Consider the following 20,213-nt stretch of genomic DNA (forward strand, 5'->3'; position numbering starts at 1 on the left):
TCTTTCTGCGGAACGCATCCAATAGGGGTCTCTCTCCTAAGATGGTCACTGATCCCATAAAAGAAATCAGTCTCAGCCAGCGATAGTGTCCTGCTCAAGGCAACAGACATGTCGGAATTTCTGGAAGACCCGTCTGTGCTCACTAAAGATAAGCTTAAAAGTGTACTGTTGGCTCATAATGTGGCTTTGCCGAACGGCGACCAGAGGAAGGACGTGTATGTGCAGCTGTACTTGAAGAATCTGACCGCGCAAAACAAAAAGAGCAGCGGCTCTCCAGATGTCTTCTCCAGCGACGAGGAACTGCCTCCAGCCCCCGTGGTCTCCAACAGGAGCCGCTCTGGCAGGGTGGGTTGGCTTATCTTCCTTGGTTTGGAGAATCTCGATTTGCTTTGGCATATAAAATGCATCAAATGGAGGTGATGCAGTTCGCAGTATTGATTTATGTCGTGTATTTTCTAAAAGTGTGTTTGTTGGAGTAAAGTTGGGAGGTTAATTAAATGAGTAAATAAATGTGCGGTTTGCGCATGCAGATGAAAACAAACCGGCATGGCGAACTTTTACTAATGGTGTCCGGTTCGTGAATGAATCGTTGTTTTGAGTTGATTTTCTGTGAATCAGTTGCGCTAGATCACAAAACCGGTCTGAACGATTCGTTCGCGAAGTGTAGCATAAATCGTATTGGAAATGTGTTTACGAAAGAATTGTATCAGTTTTATCACACTCACGAAATATTGTTGGTCTAAATGATTGCATTTTATTAATGCAGTAAATACTTTCAGCCGAGGATTGAGAGTGTTTTTACTATTGATAATAAAATCCAAATTATGAGCTGAATCATATAGCTGTTAGAAACCTGACTGGGGTGCTTGGAATGACAATAAACGCCCTTAAAATATCATTTTTAAATAATTATTTAAAAACACGTATCTTATAAACAGCAAGGTGTGTTTATCACTTTATATGAACGGATAGAACATGTAAATTTGAAAGTCAGGCAACACGTAATTACGCAGTTCTATAAAAGAATCGTTTTCAGAACCGGATTTTGATACTAACTGTTCGAAGGAACCGATTCGGACTTGAGTCGGACTTCCTGTCACTACCGGGCGACTGTTTCCCGCTTAAATGCGTTAGTATGATTCATTGATGAAGTTTCACTCAAGTGTTTAAAATCTATACTGCTATCAGTCAAAATAATAAATGTATGACTTGCAGAAATTATAACATCCGGGAATTCTTGCACTGCTATATGTTATCTCAGTTACACATCTGTTTTAGGCGTGTCCATCAGGAAAAGTAGTAAAGATTCCAGCTTGAATGAACACTTCAGTAAAGATTCGTAATGTATAAAATCGCTTCCCATAGTAATTTTAAGAGAAAATGCACACGGATCTTGGTTTGGATTTCTTTTGTTTTGTATCTGAACCTGGTAATGTTGCTGGTTATTGGCATTCTTGAATAATACAGTGATGAAACAGAAACACCTGGTGTTTCTTAGAGAAGTGGGAGTGTTTCCTTCCCCCCACTTCTATCTTTGTTACTCGTTTTTAATACCCACAGCCATTTCATAAACCTGTAATATGAACAGTGTGCACTTGAATTTTTTTTATGCTTGCTAGTTAAATCTTTCTTCAGTTTTTCTGAGAGGTCTGAGGGTCTGTTGTTGCCATTATTAAGACACTTTCCACAGCGAATACTGAATACTACAAGTTTCAAGTTCTGGATATTCAGCCAACTCTATTACCTCAACCCTCCACCCAGACAACTACACAGAGTCCTTTTATGTTATAGCAGATATGTTTGATGCTAAAGGCACCTCTCTGTACTCCAGTGCCAGTGAATGAGGTAGTGTGGCCTGTCATTGTGAAATCTTCCTGTACAGGCGTTTCCCTGTCATTAACCCCCTCTTCATCTCCACGGTCTGACAAGATGTTTTTCTTTAGCAATAAAAAAAAAAGTCCATATTTATCAGTTATGAAATACTATTGTAAGTTGGTAAACAGATCTCTTAAATCAGGGATTTTCAGTATTTTAGATGCCACAGACTCCCAAAAATGTAAACGGCAGCTGTGTATATTTTCATGTATAAAGACTTCATTTATACTGTGAAAAATATTTTCCACATATTTATGATATTAATTTTGTTGTTTTTACATGGATTTGATTTTTTTTATTTTATTTTTTCAATAAAATTATTTAGCTAGTTTAATCCTATTTTATATTATTTATTTTTTATTTTATTTTTTTTTTTTTTACATTAGACCTTAAATGATTGAGCGGGAAGGTATAGGTCCAAGAGTTGTATTATAAATTGAAAGCAGCACAATGCTGTTTTCATAGTGGGTTTGGTCCCTTTATTGAGGAAATACTTTCTTGTGAATAGGAATTTGTGCTTCGGCTGCCAGATGTGTGTGTGCTTTGCGTTCCTCTTTGAAGTGTCTGTCTCTCAGATAGTAATTTTCAGAACCACATGACACACACACACACTCATCTCTGGGATGTTTTTATTTGTGTGTACTTCACTCACAGCTTTTGTAATTTGCACAAATTGAGGGCCATAAATGTTTATGTTCAACCTCTTCAATGCACTGAGTTTTTGGACCAGAGTTGGTCATGCTTTTGTGTTCAAATAAACTGGTTTAGAGGCTGTGTTGCGAAAGCCACAATTGGGCAAATTGTGGGTAACCAATAACATCATGCCTCATTATTGCAAATTTCCTGAGAGCTGACATTAACAATGAAGCATATGTGATGATGACATGCTGTTTGGTCTGGTGTGAACCCACAAGACTTTTTTTGCTCAGGTCTCTCATACCCCTTTTCCACCAAAATAGTTCGCGTTCTGGAGCCAGAGCCTATTCTCGGCCAGGCGAACTGGAGCCTGTCGCAAACCGGTCGCATGTTTCCACAGACTTGAGGAACGCACGCTGCTATGTGTTGTTTACCTGAATATAACCAGTCTAAAAAACAAACATTACATGTCCTGGTGTTTTTGCAGGTAGTGCAGCACTTCTGTTTTGTTGTTCACAGTACTGGGAGTGATTCTAGCGAACGGGCAGCTCACATAAACTGCCGGTGTTGTGCTGAATTTTGACCCCCTGCCAAATTATTACCCCCTTCATTGAAGTCGCTACCTGATTGCCTAATCTTAAAGGAACACTCCACTTTTTTTGAAAATAGGCTCATTTTCCAACTCCCCTAGAGTTAAACAGTTGAGTTTTACCGTTTTCGAATCCATTCAGCCGATCTCTGGGTCTGGCGGTACCACTTTTAGCATAGCTTAGCATAGTTCATTGAATCTGATTAGACCGTTAGCATCTCCTTAAAAAATGACCAAAGAATTTCAATATTTTTCCTATTTAAAACTTGACTCTTTTGTAGTTACATCGTGTACTAAGACGGACGGAAAATGAAAAGTTGCGATTTTCTAGGCCGATATGGCTAGGAACTATACTCTCATTCTGGCGTAATAATCAAGGAACTTTGCTGCCGTATCATGGGTGCAGCAGGCGCAATGATATTACGCAGCGCCTGTGACCCCCTGCTTGCATAGGGAGCGTGCCTTGCAACCATGGAGACATTTGTGAGAGGCGCTGCGTAATATCATTGCGCCTGCTGCACTCATGGTACGACAGCAAATTTCATTGATTATTACGCCTGAATGAGAGTATAGTTCCTAGTCATATTGGCCTAGAAAATCGCAACTTTTCATTTTCCGTCGGTCTTAGTACACAATGTAACTACGGAACAGTCAAGTTTTAAATAGGAAAAATATCAAAACTCTTTGGTCATTTTTGAGCGAGATGCTAACGGTCTAATCAGATTCAATGAACTATGCTAAGCTATTATATGCTAAAAGTGGTACCGCCAGACCCGGAGATCGGCTGAATGGATTCGAAAACGGTAAAACTCAACTGTTTAACTCTAGGGGAGTTGGAAAATGAGCCTATTTTCAAAAAAAGTGGAGTGTTCCTTTAACCCCTCTCCCACACCTACTTCTAAACCTGCCAATACTAGGGGGGTAATAATCTGGTAGGGGGTTGAAATTCGGCACAACACCTGTACTCTCATCTGTCCTTTTTGGAGATAAATTGAAACTGAATCCATCGATTCTCTCGCACACTGGGTCTCTCTCGTGCATAGTTTTATACATTTAGATATAAATATATAATATTTATTATATTAATAAATCTGTTCCTGGCTCTGTTTGAGACCAGCAAGTTTTTAGGGCCAGATCTTTCCTGCCCATCTTTTCTGCAGTGGAAATGCGCGGAACGGTTGGAGAATGGCCCAATCTGGAACCGCTTCTGTAGAAATGCTGTGTTCACGCCATGTCGTATTTACCAGAGTCTCGAGGTAACTACATGTGACGTTCTATTCAGAGCTGTGCACGTCCTCGGACTGGGAATTATGCGTTTCTATAGGTACGTTCACGCCATATCGCAATTACTGTATCTTTGAGATTCTGGCTCGTAAAAAGCGTTCACATCCTCTTAGAGCTCGTAATTACAGTTTGTAAGCTGGAAGTTTTCTGAAAGCTCCCACATGGCCACTGTACCACCTGACCTCTTTAGATTTGGTAGTGGTTCCATAGAAACGCATAATTCCCAGTTTGAGGACGTGAACCGCTCCGAATATAACATCACGTGTTGTCGTCTCACGATATTACGGTAATTACGCAGTGGCGTGAATGCAGCATATGCTAACACTATCAGTGCGTAAATGAATCTGCAGGTGTCAGGTGGTACAGTGGTCATGTGGTACAGGTAGGAGCTCTCAGAATATTGCCATCGTACAAACTGTAATTACGAGCTCTACAAAGACGTAGGGCTGTGTATTGCCAAGAATCTGGCGATACGATGCGTATCACGATACAGGGGTTACGATACGATATATTGTGATATATTGCGATACTGTAAGAAAGGCGATATATTGCGATATTTCTTGTTTTTTGTTTTTTTTTTTTTTAGAAAAAGGATGTAATTTTAGAAAAAACTCCACCATATGCATAAAACCTTACTATTTTATTTAATATATACAGTATCATTTGCATTTATATCACTAATCACTATTTTGTGCAATCTAAGGGAAAATAGTAAAGTGACAGGATTCTTTAGGTGTCTATGTTTTAATGGTTCACAGTATAGCAGTTTTTAATTTCTAAACTATTTAACAACTAGTGCATAGTCCATTTCATGACTGAATGTTTGTTTTATATTTAATACTGTAAAGCTGCTTGCTTTAAAGCAGTCTAATGTATAAAGTGCTATTTAAATAAACGTGCCTTCACTGAAGTGCTGAACAGAGCTGGTGCAAACATCCACATCGCTATGATCAGGTGCTTTCTTTATGCTGTCACCGCTGTCATTTTTGTTGTGTGTTTATTTTGTTACTGAGAGGAAAGCGTGCAGTACATACTACATATTCTATCGAAACGCCTCTCAGCAGCGCGGATGTCATTATTAACGTTAAGTGAGTTCTCAGATTCAATGCGCTTCCCGAGTTTTGGATTTTAACATGGCCTATTTTCCAAACAACTGACTCTTGTCGATCTCCTTAGTGGCTTCTTTATAGTTGAAGCCAAAATGAGTCCACACACTTCAGCTCTGTATGCCGCGGGAGCGGAACAATTCTATCGTCTTATGAGCTGGGTTTGCTAATGCTAACGCTAGTGATGCACCTCCGGCTACGCGTCAGTTTACGGATGTAAATAAATAAATATCGATACAGTGTTTTTGAGAATCGATACAGTATCGTCAAATATAATATCGCGATATTCATGTGTATCGATATTTTCTTACACCCCTACAAAGACGTGAACACTTTCTACAAGCTGAAATTTTGTAATTACGGTAATTCTAACATGGCGTGAGACACTTTATAGATTGAATAATCAGCTCTGCAACAGCCCATAAAACTCAAACCATAAATGTCAAAAAATAAAAAGCTCAATCTGGCAAAAATGATGTGAAAATAAAAAAATCACTCCTATTATAATCAACAAATCTCGTTATACCGTAAACTCCACCCACATTATTTTCTGCTTCCAATCATTCTGATAATTTGGATAGGACCAAGAATGATGCTTGAATGGCAATATGTAAGATTTGTTAAGCTGAAATATTTGGAGGCGGCTCGTTGCCTTAGAACTTCACTATGACTAGTTTAATTTATCACCTGAGAACACAACATGCTGAACAGCATTTATCCAAAAAAAAAAAAAAAAAATTCAGTTTTTGGCTAAATGAAAATACCAAAAGCCAAATTGGTAAGTTTTAAACTAACTAAATAACAAAGCCAAGTTTTGGTCCCGAAAAATAATTTTGGTGCGTCTAATTTTTGGGTGTTGAAATAGGTTCTCAAAGCTTGTCGACAACGACGTGATGTGCTTTGTGTATTTCTGTTCAGGTTATGTAGTAAAATAGTAATAATTTAGCTCTTCAGTCAGTAAGAACAAGCAACATTTCAGTGATAAAGGGACCAAATGAGTTTTGTCTGTGTCAAACCCATGTTGTTCATAGGCACATGCTGAGTCTGACGTTCGTAAAAACTTTATAAGTGTGAGGGGTGTTGTCTGTGGACTGAGGAAAGGTTTTTTTTCTCTCCATCCTGCTGGAATGTTGTGATCTATGAAACAGTTTTTTGAGTCGGCAGCGTTCCAGATCAGCCCTAGTGAAGGCCCCTCACTGAAGCTCATACGCCTTCACAATCTCCTCCTGCCCCTCGTTATACATTCTCTCCTTCTCCACTTCACTGTTTTCGCCATTTTTTTTCTCAGTCACATGGTTGCATTTGTGGAGCAGGGCTCAACTCCAGGGAATGTGGCTGGCTTTGCATTGTTCATGCTTTGTCCCACTCAGTCTGAAAGTTTGCGTGTATGCCTCGAGTCCCTAATGGCACTATCACATAAGCATTATTGAATGTGTTCTGTTTTTGTTTTGTTTTGTTTTTCACTTTTCATTTCATTGCCTAATTTAATCTTATTGGTTTATCAAAATGAACATTTTGTTCTGCAGTTGCATGCTAGGCACATGCCTCTGAGCTGTTTCTAATGTATTAATAGTGTGTATATAGTGTGGTATTATGGGCTGGGAGGATGTAAAGAATGTACTCACACTTCTTTTAAACTACTTTGAGTTTCAGAGCAGTAGGGCTGTGACGGTGGTGAACTTTTTTTTTTTTTTTTTTCTTTTTTTTTGGGCCACCGCGGTTCATCTATGTGTCTATAATGTTTTTGTATTTCTCCTGATATTCCAAACCAACTGACAATGACAGTAAAAGTTCAAGAAGAGCAATCTTGTCTTCTGCAAGAGCAAGGCACTTATATTTGATGTTGCATTTCCCAGGAAAGTGAAACTGAATTACCGATGTGTGAAGAATGCGCTATACAAATAAACTTGAGTTCCTTACCTTGCCTAATGAATACAAACATTGTTAAAATCGAATATGAGGAGAGATGAAGACAAAAAACAAGAGAAGATATTTCTGAAGCCTGTGAACACAGTGTGACCAAGTAAAATTTGCTAATAAACTATTATATAGCCATATAGTTCAAGTTCAAATACCTTATGGTATGATGTAATTTTATACATTTTGTACTACAGCTCTGCAATGTGCATTCATTAAAAATGTGACTGAAATTGATAAACCGCATGAGTGATGATCACTATAGTAACAATAATGTGACCTTTTTTTCACAGAAAGCCACCAGAAAAACTGACAAAGTTCGTCCTGAGGATGTTGATGTCACTGAATTGAGCAACGAGGGTTTGAAAGACCTGTTGCTGAAGTATGGTCTGAATGCCGGACCCATTGTTGGTGAGCCGCTTTTGAGATTCAAACTCAAATAATACAGTGTGAAGAGTAAATATTTGCAGATATGTACTTTTCCTTAGATCATACAGTGTTCTCAAAAAATATTTGGACACTTAAGCCATACTTCATTGTATTGGAAAACAAAATATCAAACCAAGTGCCATTTATGTTAAAGCCATAACACACAACAATTACAAATAGAACACAAAATTACATTTATACAATTTTAACTGATAAAACAATACATATATGGCTCAAAATTAACACTTTCTGGATGTCAAATGTTTGTAGAAAATAATTAATCTGTGAACTTTACCTGTTAAAGCCTGTGTCAACCTAACGAAAACTGACTTCATATTTCCTTAAAGGGTTAGTTCACCCAAAAATGAAAATAATGTCATTTATTTCTCACCCTTATGCTGTTTCACACCCGTAAGACCTTCGTTCATCTTCTGAACACAAATTAAGATATTTTTGTTGAAATCCGATGGCTCAGTGAGGCCTACATAGCCAGCAATGACATTTCCTCTCTCAAGATCCATTAATGTACTAAAAACATATTTAAATCAGTCCATGTGAGTACAGTGGTTCAATATTATTATTATTATTATTATTATTATTATTATTATTATAAAGCGACGAGAATATTTTTGGTGCGCCAAAAAAACTAAATAACAACTTATATAGTGATGGCCGATTTCAAAACACTGCTTCAGTAAGCTTCGGAGCCTTATGAATCTTTTGTGTCGAATCAGTGATTCGGATCGCGTTTCAAACCGCCAACCGCTGAAATCATGTGACTTTGGCGCTCCGAACCGCTAATTCGACACAAAAGATTCATAACGCTCCGAAGCTTCCTGAAGCAGTGTTTTGAAATCGGCCATCACTATATAAGTCGTTATTTTGTTTTTTTTGGTGCACAAAAAATATTCTTGTCGCCTTACATAAACAGGCATGAATTTTTTTTTTTTTTTTTTTTTTTTTTTTTTTTTTCATGTTACATGCAAAAGGATGTGAAGTATGCCTCATGAAATATGAAATGTTGTATACACAAAAATCTTGTCTTGTCACTCGGCACAAAACCAGCAACTAAAAAAAGGTTTACGTTTCTGGAATAATCCAGATTGTCTCGTAGTGTTGTGCAAGGCTATCAGTGAATCAGCAGTTTCACCAAGCATGCAGCTTTGCATGTTTTTGCAACCCTGAATAATGTCCTTAAATGGATGTTGGAAAGTACTTCAGATAAAGCAGCAGCTTTTCTCACTGCTTGTTATGAATAGGAGATTCAGCCTCTAATTGAAACACCATATTTCAGCCATGATGTTTGTCATGCTCTGAAGTACTTTACTGCTTTGACATAAACCCAAAACAATGTCTTCACATCAGCGTCCACTCGGAAGGTCTACGAGAAGAGGCTTCAGAAGCTGCTGGATCAGGGTCCTCCTGAGGCTGTGGCCCCTCCCTCAGAAACATCACAGACAGACGGCAGCCAGAATGGCAACACAGACTCAGACCAGTACAGCGACAAGGAGGAAGGTAACAGACAAACAGATCCCTTTATTTAACCGTGTGATTATAGAATATGTCAAAATGCTCTCTTGCCTGCTCGTCAGAAACTGTAGCTCCAGCCCCTGTGTTTGTGCCCGAACCTGAACCGGAAGTGGAGCCTGAACCTATCCCAGTTGTGGAGAGACCAGTCAGGAGCCGAGGGAAAACGCCAGTGACCAGCAGAACACGCAGTGGCCAGCACAACAAGGTGAGGATGAAATCTGTGCATTGTTTGCTCATGCTTTCACCGACTTTTGGTTTGGATCTGATGTAAATGCCAAAATACATCTCAGTTAAATCAAAATATATAATCTGTTTAACTGCAAGAAAGAAAATGGGATGTTGTGTGGTTGATTTATGTCAATATGTAGAGAGCGAGGTGGCAGATATACGCTACCATTCAAAAGTTTGGTGTCAGTAAGATATTATAAAGATATTATATAAACGTACTTAATTCGGAACGGAAGTATTAAATTGACCAAAAGTAATCAGACATTTATAATGTTACAAAAGATTTTAATTTCAAATAAATTCTGTTGTTTCTGTTCTTTCTATTTAAGGAATCCTAAAAGATATGTCAAGGTTTCCATAAAAATATTTAGCAGCATGACATTTTCAACATTGATATAAGTCAGCAACTTACAATGATTTCTGAAGGATCATGTGACACTGAAGACTGGATTAATGATGCTTAAAATTCAACTTTACCATCACAGGAATAAATTGCGTTTTAAAATATATCAAAATAGAAAACAGTTGTTTTAAATTAATATTTCACAATATTAATGTTTTTACTCAGGGTTTTTGTGGCTCTTAAAAATGTATTAAAAAGTCTTAATTCACCCTCAAACAAAATAAGGCCTTCAAGATTTAAATCAGAGCACAGACTTAAATTCATGAAGTCATGGCATTAAATGTTGCATGCACTGCAAAAAAATGTATATCTTCTTTGGTATTTTTGTCCTGTTTTCCAATACAAATATCTAAATATCTTTTAATCAAGATACATTTACTTGAGATGCAAAACGAATTGTACAAAATGGAGTTTATTCTTAAAACAAACAAATATGTCAAAGAGTCATGAAAACTTCCCTTTGAATTAAGTTTTCTGAACCCATTGGCATATATTCGCACTTGTTTAATAATAAATGTATTTTTATTTTATTTTTTTTTATTTTATTTTTTTTTCCAGTTTCACAGAAAACAAGACCTCATATTTTGTCATTTTGTATCTCCAGTAAATGCATCTTGATTTAAGGATCTTTAAACGGACAAAAATACTAAAGAAAAACATCACTTTTTTTTTTTTTTTTTTGCAGTGCGAACAGAAGGTACAGTAAGAGTTATTTCCATAATCTAGTGGTTGGGAGCAGAGGTATTCAAGCTACTTTTTTTTTTTTTTTTTTTTTTGAAGTGTTGCTCATTGTTTCTCCCTAGACATTTACACTTAGACCTTTTTAAGACTAAGTAAGTAAAGTAAAGTTAAAGTAAAGTAAACTTTTACTAAGTAAAGTTTACCTTCATAAAACCTGCAGAAACCCTGTTACTGTATTTCTGATCAAATAAATGCAGCCTTTGTGAGCAAAAGAGGCTTCTTTCAGAAACGTTAGGAATTCTTACTTGCCTTACTTTTCATAATCTGAACAATACCTGATATATAAAGTGTCTCATTCATCCTTTTAATTGTTTCTATTTCACTCAGAAGTGCATCGCATTACAGAAGTAAAATGGGTTGTGAATGTCATTTCACACACAGTGACTTTAATGACAGGATTTGGACGCATAAAATTTCTGAGTACTTCACACAGTATTTGCTCAATTTACTTAAATATTTGAAAGCCAATTAGTTTATTATCCATTAATAAGTCTGGTGGTTGGTTTTTGAAATTGACACAGACAAACTACTACTTCACATAAGCGAGTGCAGTTAATCTAAGGCTGATAATCTCAAAATGGTCTAATATCAGCTGATCAAGCAGCCCAGCTAAAAATATCCCATCCAATTTTAACAACCACATTGTAAATGAAGCAAAAGACTGAAGATATGAGGGTTCACATGATTTCAATTACAGCTAGCACCCACACTGTCTTGTATCCTTTGCTTTTTTATTTTTTTTACATTAGCTTGGACTTGACCCAGGCTTTAATCCTCTTTTATCTTCTTATTCCCTCCCTTCCTCCAGACACACTTGGCTTCTCATTCCTGTGTGATTTTACTCAGTCTTGCATCTCTGTGTAAACTTGAACCTTTTTGTTTAGGTCACTTGTAAATAACTAGCCAGGAGGATACTCTCTTCAAAGACTTCTTTAAACCATTTAAACTTCTGTGCTCACATAAAAGCTGTTCAACTATTTATGCAGTACAAGCAGGGCACGCTGTCGCCCATTAGTGTAAAGAATCAGTTCTTTTGTCTCTAATACAAACAGTTTTTTCCCATGTGACGTTCCCACCTGCATATTTTCCCACCATTATCTGTTAAGGGTTCAGCAGCACCACCTGCTGTAGAAGAAATCTGACCTACTTCAGGTGGTCACATGACTGCTCCACATTTAAATGTTGTCATACCTACTGTGGAGATAAGCCATTTGCTTCTCTATGGAAAGTTCTAGATCTTTTGCTGTGGTGTGTAGGAGGATGAGGAGGATAAGCAGGAGGAAGATTGGCCGGTTTTGAATGTTAAGAGAAAGCTGAAGAGATCTTCTCACAGACTGGATCAGATGGTTCCCGCCAGCGATGACACCGTAACTCAATCTGTGGTTATGTTATTAATGTACATCACCTGGTTTTGGGGTGTGGTAATGAAGTCAAAAAACATTTTGGATCTGCACAAGGCGTGTTTTGGTTTGCACATGGGTGGACGGTGGTTGGTTGAGCTCATATTTGTTTCACAAATAAGCCTAGGCCGTAACACACTTTGTTACTCAATTGTAAGCAAGGTTTGTGTAAATATCTGGTGTTTTCAGGAGAACTCTGAGCTCTCATCTGCAGAGTACTTTCCTGTTTCCCAAGACAGGAGGAGAACAGGATATGTGGTAGGTGGCCTTGACACTAGCGTAGAGCTAATGGTCTAAATCAGGGATGGGCAAATTTGGTTCTGGAGGGCCACTGTCCTGTGTAGTTCCTACCCTAATCAAACACACTTAAACAAGCTAATGAATAGGTGTGTTTGACTTGAAGCAGCGAAAGTGGCCCTGTTTACACCTACTATTAAGATGCTTTTTGGTCAATCGGATCACAAGTAGATGCGGAAGACACTCCCATTTACATCTGGTGTTTTAGTGTCTTGTCCACTGTTGACCACTTCTGTCCTGATTTCTTCGAGGAGAGGGTCTATGGGCTGGTAAATGTGTAGATTTTTAGATCTTTCGTCTAATGGACAAAATAAGCATGCAGTATTTACATATGAACGGCCGGAGATGGCGGAAAAACATACGAAGAGCATCAGTCTTCATTTGTGCTCTGACAGCTGCGTGAACACGGTGAATGCATGTTAGAAATGAGGAATGGTGAGAGAACATTGTGCTTGGTTTTTCATCTTCAAACCTAACTTGGGTCTTCAGCCAACAAAGTTTAAATCCTGTCTAGCTAGCGCACTTCCCGTAATGTTTACTCAAGTCAGCAGGTGTAGAGTAGGTGGTCTTTTGTGGCTGTTCGAATGCATTTGCCCACATGAGCATTTTCACTATGAAAGCAATCCAGTCTAATGCGTTTTCGACTACCTCTGGAAGTGGTCGAAAGTGGAAAAGCTCAAAACGTTTTAGACCCCATTTACACCTGTATTTAGCGTCGTCCACTTCGATCCAGTCGACCAAAACTCATCTTAATACCAGCTGTAAACAGGGCCAGTGATTAGAAAGCAGACGGCTCCATATGCCTTCAAAACGCTCTCCCGGTACTTTGATATACACTGATCGGTCTGCTCAGCACCGCTTCAAGTCGAACACACCTGATGTCTTCAAGGATTACTAGAAAGCTACATCCAGGTGATTAAAAACATATAAGGCCAAGTCATTTGAGGATTAGAAAAATATAAAAGGCTTTTATTCACTCATGGCTTCAAGATTTAAAAACGTGTACGTACATACATCAGCACACTAACACGTTGCGGCTAATAAGTCCTCATCAGGGTGTGGAAAACAGACATGCTCAGAGTCCTCTTATAAGACAATCAATTAGTCATATGATATGGTCACCTGATTAGGGCACATGAAATTTAAATCCTTAACAACACAACAATATATATTCAAAATCTACAGGCAGGTGCGTTTTATCAGGGTTGGAGCTAAACTGCAGGACAGGAACGAAGTTGCCCGCCCCTGGTCTAAATAATTAGCCTGACCTCAAAAACCCGCTTCTATCCTCCTATTAAAGGCAGCAAGAAAAGAGCCCAGACCTTTGCTTACAGACAGGACATCAAAGCTCTCGTCTAAGACTGAATCTCTGAAGCGACGCAGCGCGCCAGTCCGCTCGTTTCGACCTAATTTGAATGAGGCTCCTGCCACTGATAAGGTGTCTTTTTCCTAGAAAATACCCTCTTTGGAGAATTCAGTTTGATATGGAGAAAAACTATTGACGTTCTCTCTGAAATTATTAATATTTCTAAATGGTTGCATTATCAGGGTCATTCTCGTCATGCAGTATCTTTCAAACTTTAACTTTAAAAAATGTTTTGCATTAAAGGGATAGTTCACCCAAAAATGAAAATTTGATGAGGGCATCTAAGATGTAGGTGACTTTGTTTCTTCAGTAGAACACAAATGATGATTTTTAACTCCAACCGTTGCGGTCTGTCAGTCGTATAATGCGTGGCAATGGGAACTCCATCTATAAGAGTAAAAAAAAAACATGCACAGGCAAACCCAAATTAAACCCTGCGGCTCGTGACGACACATTGATGTCCTAAGACACGAAATGATCGGTTTGTGCGAGAAACAGAACAGTATTTATATCATTTTTTTACCTCTAATACACACTGCCTTGAACATCCAGTTGGTGAGGTCTGAATGCACTCTGATGCCGGAAGTGATCGATCGCACTCATTGACATATACACGCGAGAGATCACTTCCGTCATCAGAGCGCGTTTTCAGACCTCACCAACCGAATTCTCAAGGCAGTTGGACATAGTGGTGTAATAGAGGTAAAAAATGATATAAATACTGTTCAGTTTCTCATACAAACCGATCGTTTCGTGTCTTAGGACATCAATGTGTCGTCACGAGCCGCAGGGTTTAATTTGGATTTGTCTGTGCGTGGTTTTTTTTTACTCTTATAGATGGAGTTCCCATTGCCATGCATTATATGACACAGAATGCAATTTTCATTTTTGGGTGAACTATCCCTTTAAGGAAGTATTTCTATTAATCTGTTTTCTCTTAAGTCTTTATTTAAAAAATAAATTAATCCAATATATTAGGCAAAACATGATGGGGACATAGAAATGTACCACACAGTAAGAATAACCCATTGGCCATTTTTCGTAAAGTTTCTGCTTCATCTGTTTGGAAATCATATGTCTTGTAGGATTTCTCTGAGCACACAGTAGTGAAGGAGGTGTCTGTTCCTCTGGTGAGGATAAAAGCACATCCTTTGGTAGGTCCAGAAGAAACCTCACACATGAACATGAGGATGCGAGTCAAATTGTAGTGCCACAGTGTTTCTTATGGTGTCCTGTTAAAGGCAGTGCCAAAGGAACCCAAACCCTCAAAGCGCTCCTCCATGTCTGCGGCTGACTGGTCAGAAACACTAAAACATCACAACTCTTCTTACCAGTCCACCATATCCAGTTTACATGGTGCCAGTCCTGTTGACAAGGTGCTAAAGCTCTCTTTCATAAATCTCTTAACTTGACTATGAGAGCAGCACGTTTAGTAGCATTAATAGAGTTTGTTGTTTGCATCATTCAAATGTCTTTTATGGTTTCTGTGTAGTTTGATGAGAATGCCGCTGACATCATTTCCCCTCCGATTAGACCGTCCAATCGAGAGCCGCTAGTTTCCCTTCTTAACACTGCTTGCATTGAGGTGATGATACGCACACTTTCATTTTTAGTTATTGCTTTTAGCTTTAGTTCATGATCCATCTAATCAGCCTACTCATATTTATGCAACATCAAGTGTCTTAATTTAAATGTTCGTAATCTCAGGTTGATGGACAGGGTATGCAGGACATCCTGAGCTGTAGACCTGCAAGCCGTACTCCTGTGGTAGGTCTCACAGCTAAGCAAGGATAGTTCATAACTGTATTAAACATTAATTTTAGTAGTTCATGAGTTTGTTTCTTCTCTGAAGGCTCAGGAAGTCAAATCTGTCTCTGTATCGAAGTTCTCAAAGCCTCATTTGAGTCAGAACAAACCTTCAAAACCCTTGATAGACATGAGGTCCCATCTTTCACCTTCCTACGATGGCCAAAGAGATGTTTTCCCATCACACTCAGTTTCTTTTAGGGACTCCCGTGTGGCTCCAGAGGACTCTCTTCCTGTCTCGTATGACCTTTCCCAGGTTTGCTGTTGATAATTGTTCATTTGTGGACATTTGGTTTTTACATGGACCACTCTTAAAAAATAAAGGTTCTTTGTTGACAATGGAACCTTTCCATTGGACAGAAGGTTCTTTATAGTGGAAAAGCGTTCTTTAGATGTTCTTCACACTTAAAAAAAAAAATGATTCTTTTAAGAACTGTTGACTGAAAGGTTCTTTAAGGAGCCCAAAATGGTTCTTCTATGGCATTGCTGCAAAACGCCCCTTTTGGAACCTTTATTTATTTATTTATTTATTTATTTTATTTTTTTAAGAGTGTTGGTTTTATTTACAATGGTACATGAATTTCTAGTTATCAGGGTCATCACTAAAGCTTAAAGCCATAATTTACATTGTTGGTTTATCAGGAGAGCTGTGGCTCACCAGAAACCCAGCCCAAGACAAGACAGTCCAAAATCACTCCTTTCCTCTCCCAAATCACTTCTGCCCGAGGACTTGATAGCAGCCAGATGGAGACACCAAAGAAGGAGACGGTAATTTCATGAGCTATATGGCATGTCTCCACTGGTGTATAATGGTGATGAGGAAACTTAGTGGGATTCACACACTTGTTTACCTCGGGTCATACAAGGTTGTGGTGTTATATAATGGTTTCTCTTTCTTTTGTTTTTAAAATGACAGCTGAAAACTTTGATCTTCAGAATTGAAGATCTTGCAAGGCTTTATTGTGTTATTTCCTGCCTCAGTGTTCATATCATTGTGGCTCTTGTCTTTGTGCGCAGGTGGAAAAGGTGTCGGCCATTGATCAGACCCCAAGGACGGTAGAGAGAGATGTGCTAAAAGAGATCTTTCCCAATGAAAACCTCAGTACTCCCACTGGAATCAGGTAAGGAGATGTTTCAAGCGTCACACTGAACAAACACCAGGGGCCGGACTCAGAAAACATTAAGAAAAAATTTCTTCTTGCTTTCTAACTTAAAGGGATAATTCTGTCATTTACTCCCCCTCAAGTTGTTCCAAACTTGTATAAATGTCTTTGTTCTGGTGTACACAAAGTAAGATATTTGGGGGGGGGGGTCTGCTTGGTTACAAACATTCTAAAATAACTATTTTAACTTGACACGGCACATTAAAAATACAACACTGAGTGATTAACTCCCATCAAGCCAGTCTTGTCAAAAATAGTCTGCGTTCTTATTGTGATAACTATGGTACCAAAAAAAGATGAGATTGGAGGTGTTTTTCATTCAAGGAGTCTTTAGCAATACCCGCCTTTCAATCAGATGACACCAAAAGCTGGCTTTTTTCCTAAGAAAACATTTGAGAATTTTTGAAGAATTGCACTTAGACTTTCATGAATCCGGCCCCAGCGCCTTATGTACAGTATAAGGAACAAACATATAGGTGTATGACCCTTGTTGTTGACACATGTTTTTAAAAATGTAGTTTAAAATATATGTGCCAAGTTCTTAGAAATGTACTCTTGATATTCATGTTGGTTTTGGAAAACGATTTTTAAGCAGTTTACAACAAATATTTTAACAAAAATATTTAAGAAAGAATAATAAAAGATTATGCCAAACTACTTACGGTTTTCTTTTCAGATAGTTGTATCACTCTGAGTGATTGTATGAATTGCATTAATTATATTTTTCAATTAATATTTTTTTTTTAAATTAACAATTTTGTAATCCTAAGCAAAATATGTTTTGTTTTTTGGAAATCTAAAAATTGTCTACACACAAACAACAGATAACTTTCACATAGTGAAAGATTCTGCACTGCAAAAAATATGAATATAAATCTAATTTTAAAGTATTAAAAGTATTTTTGCATTTTGTCTTCTATTTTAGTATTATTGCCTTGTTTTTGTTTTTAGTAAAATGTGTAAACCTTTTTTTAAAACAAGAAATATTTCTTAAAATATTATCTAGTATATTTTTCATGTTTTTAGTGCCACCTGTCGCCGACCAATCAAAGGAGCAGCTGGCCGGCCCCTGGGTGAGACATGGCTGGACGAATCCCGTCTCCGTCATACAGAGTTCAGAGAAACCAGCTCATCTTCCTACAAAGAGACCCGATCTGTTCCACGTGTGGCCGCTGTCCCTCTAGCCGCTTCCAAGCCTGTGGCGCCCCCTGCTGTGAAGACCAGAGCACGGCGCAGCTTGCCGGTGTGGGTGCAGCTTCTGCTGCTGAGCGCGGTCGCTGGATTCCTGTTCTTTGTCTACCAGGCCATGGAGACTAATGAGGTTGGACTTTTCAAGCAGAGCGGGGCAGATGATAGCACTAGCAAATGAACGTCATGCGGTTCACCCAAGTCTTTGCCCTCTTTATCACACTCGGACTCAGCCAGTACATCCCTCTGTTGATTCAGCAGCCGTGGACTTTTACCTGAGATCTTTATATATTCATACAAAGACTGAAACTCACAGATTTTGCATTGTTTTCTCTGCTATACATCCTCTTTGAGATGAACTGGTTTAGAGGAATGAAACCTGGTTTTAATTTTAAAAATCACTTTTCTTGCCTTTGTATGTTTGTCTTGTTTTGTTTTTCTTTGTAATTTTATGGATTAATAGTGGTGCTGTCCATAAATGGGAGTCAAAGTGCTGAAGGCTAAAAACACTTTTTTTTTTTTTGTTTTTTTTTTGTTTGTAAACTACATTTAGTGTCTACCTGTGACAATATTTTTGCATTTATTTTCACATGTAGCTCTTTAAAGGTGCCGTATCCATCTTATTGTTGATGTAGTATTTATGTACCTGTTGTTGAAATGCAAATATTTTCAATAAACTGTTTTGCAATGTATTGTGGAAGATAATGCTATTTTACTATTTTTATTATAATTTTAATCATTTCATTTTTGTTATTTCAGGATCTTGGAATCACAAGTGGTTTTATAAAGCATAACATTTCAGAAATTAACTTGAACAGCCTAATATCACCAACTGAGAAAGTTTGCAACTAAAATGTTCTGTCAAAGCTTATTTGTTTGCTAAAATTTAGAATATAAACACTATAAATGGTCACTTAAATTTTAAATGACTTTTTTTTTTTTTTTTTTTTTTTTTCCTTCTTTCTTTCTTTAAGTATGTCTTTGAAACAGAATTTGGGTTAAAGGGATAGTTCACCCAAAAATGAAAATTCTGTCATTTACTCCCCCTCAAGTTGTTTCAAACACGTATAAATTTATTTTTTCTGCTGAACACAAAGGAAGATATTTGGAGAATGTCAGTAACCAAACAGTTGATAGGCCCCATTGACTTCCACAGTATTTTTTTTTTTTTTTTTTTTTTTTATACATACTATGGAAGTCAATGATGCCCCACAACTGTCTGGTTACAAACATTCTTTGTGTTCAGCAGAACAAATAAATTTATACAGGTTTGGAACAATTTGAGGGGAAGTAAATGGCAGAATTTTCATTTCTGGGTGAATTGTGCCTTTAATAAACTTAAGATCCTGATACTTGATATATAACATTGGTAGAACTGGACAAGGAGTAAAATGCCCATCATTATGCCATTTTCTCTGCTTTAAAAACTGATACATTTACCATTTAATATTCTGAATATGTATTTATTTTACATTATAAGGTGCTGAGAGGGTTCAGGTTCTTTATGTATATGACAGAATATGGTTTAATAAAGCGTTTTGCCTTGTATCATCTACATTTCAGTTGGCTGGTTTATTTTTTTGTATATGTGTCCATTGACCTAAAATATTTCCTGTAATAAATGTGTTGTCTTTAGGGTTTGCTGCGGTGCATTGCAGTTCCTCACAGGCACTGGAAATTCTGACCTCCCTTTGATCTTGTATAGGTAAGGAGGATATAACTGTGCAAGGCTCTATGCTCTGGTCCAGGAATAGACTGTCTCATTGAGTTTAATCGCCTTACACCCCCACTGCTGTGCGTAATAAGCTCACACACGCTACCGTGAGCTCAAGTTTGCAGTGGGACTCAACTATACAGTAACTACAAATTAAGTTGGATGCATATTTACACCAATACTTTGATATACTGGGTGGTTTGTTTTTTTTTTGTATGTGTGGGGTTTTTTTTTTAATGAATGCTTGTATGGCCCATAATACAATCATACTTCTTTCCAATGGGATGGTGTTCACAGTGAAGTCTCAGTGTGGTGACGTCACAGAAGGTCAGGGCGATTTAGTCTGAGGTCATCTGATGTCTCAGATTCGCCTGCCGCTGATGCACCCAGGAGGCGCCGTTTCTTTACATCCATCAAGTGAGTGTACTTTTTCTTTTTTAACATGAATTTTCTGAAATATTTGAATGAGAGAGAAATACTGTTTCTCAGCAATATATGCAAAAAACCTAACTTTTGTTTGATTTAAATTCAGTAAACCCTG

At 37.8% G+C, this 20,213-nt stretch overlaps 1 protein-coding gene across 8 annotated transcripts; it reads left to right on the forward strand.

Annotated features, from left to right (window-relative positions):
* Positions 1 to 35: 35 nt before the first annotated feature.
* On the forward strand, positions 36 to 18,650 carry tmpoa (thymopoietin a). 8 transcript variants are annotated; one of them, XM_051892388.1, is made up of 15 exons: positions 36 to 345; positions 7,701 to 7,818; positions 9,202 to 9,351; positions 9,429 to 9,571; positions 11,995 to 12,117; positions 12,328 to 12,396; positions 13,736 to 13,873; positions 14,887 to 14,955; positions 15,043 to 15,177; positions 15,294 to 15,386; positions 15,509 to 15,568; positions 15,654 to 15,863; positions 16,250 to 16,375; positions 16,625 to 16,728; positions 17,797 to 18,650. In XM_051892388.1, the coding sequence occupies exons 1-15, from the start codon at positions 109 to 111 to the stop codon at positions 18,137 to 18,139; spliced, it is 2,118 nt and encodes a 705-aa protein (XP_051748348.1). In that variant the 5' UTR covers positions 36 to 108; the 3' UTR covers positions 18,140 to 18,650. The 8 variants fall into 8 exon arrangements, with proteins under 8 accessions (XP_051748348.1, XP_051748349.1, XP_051748350.1 ...); XM_051892389.1 differs by having other exon boundaries at positions 11,995 to 12,105; XM_051892390.1 differs by lacking the exon at positions 13,736 to 13,873.
* The last annotated feature ends 1,563 nt before the right edge of the window (positions 18,651 to 20,213 follow it).

This window comes from Ctenopharyngodon idella, chromosome 4, assembly GCF_019924925.1.
Source record: "Ctenopharyngodon idella isolate HZGC_01 chromosome 4, HZGC01, whole genome shotgun sequence".
Lineage (NCBI taxonomy): Eukaryota > Metazoa > Chordata > Actinopteri > Cypriniformes > Xenocyprididae > Ctenopharyngodon > Ctenopharyngodon idella.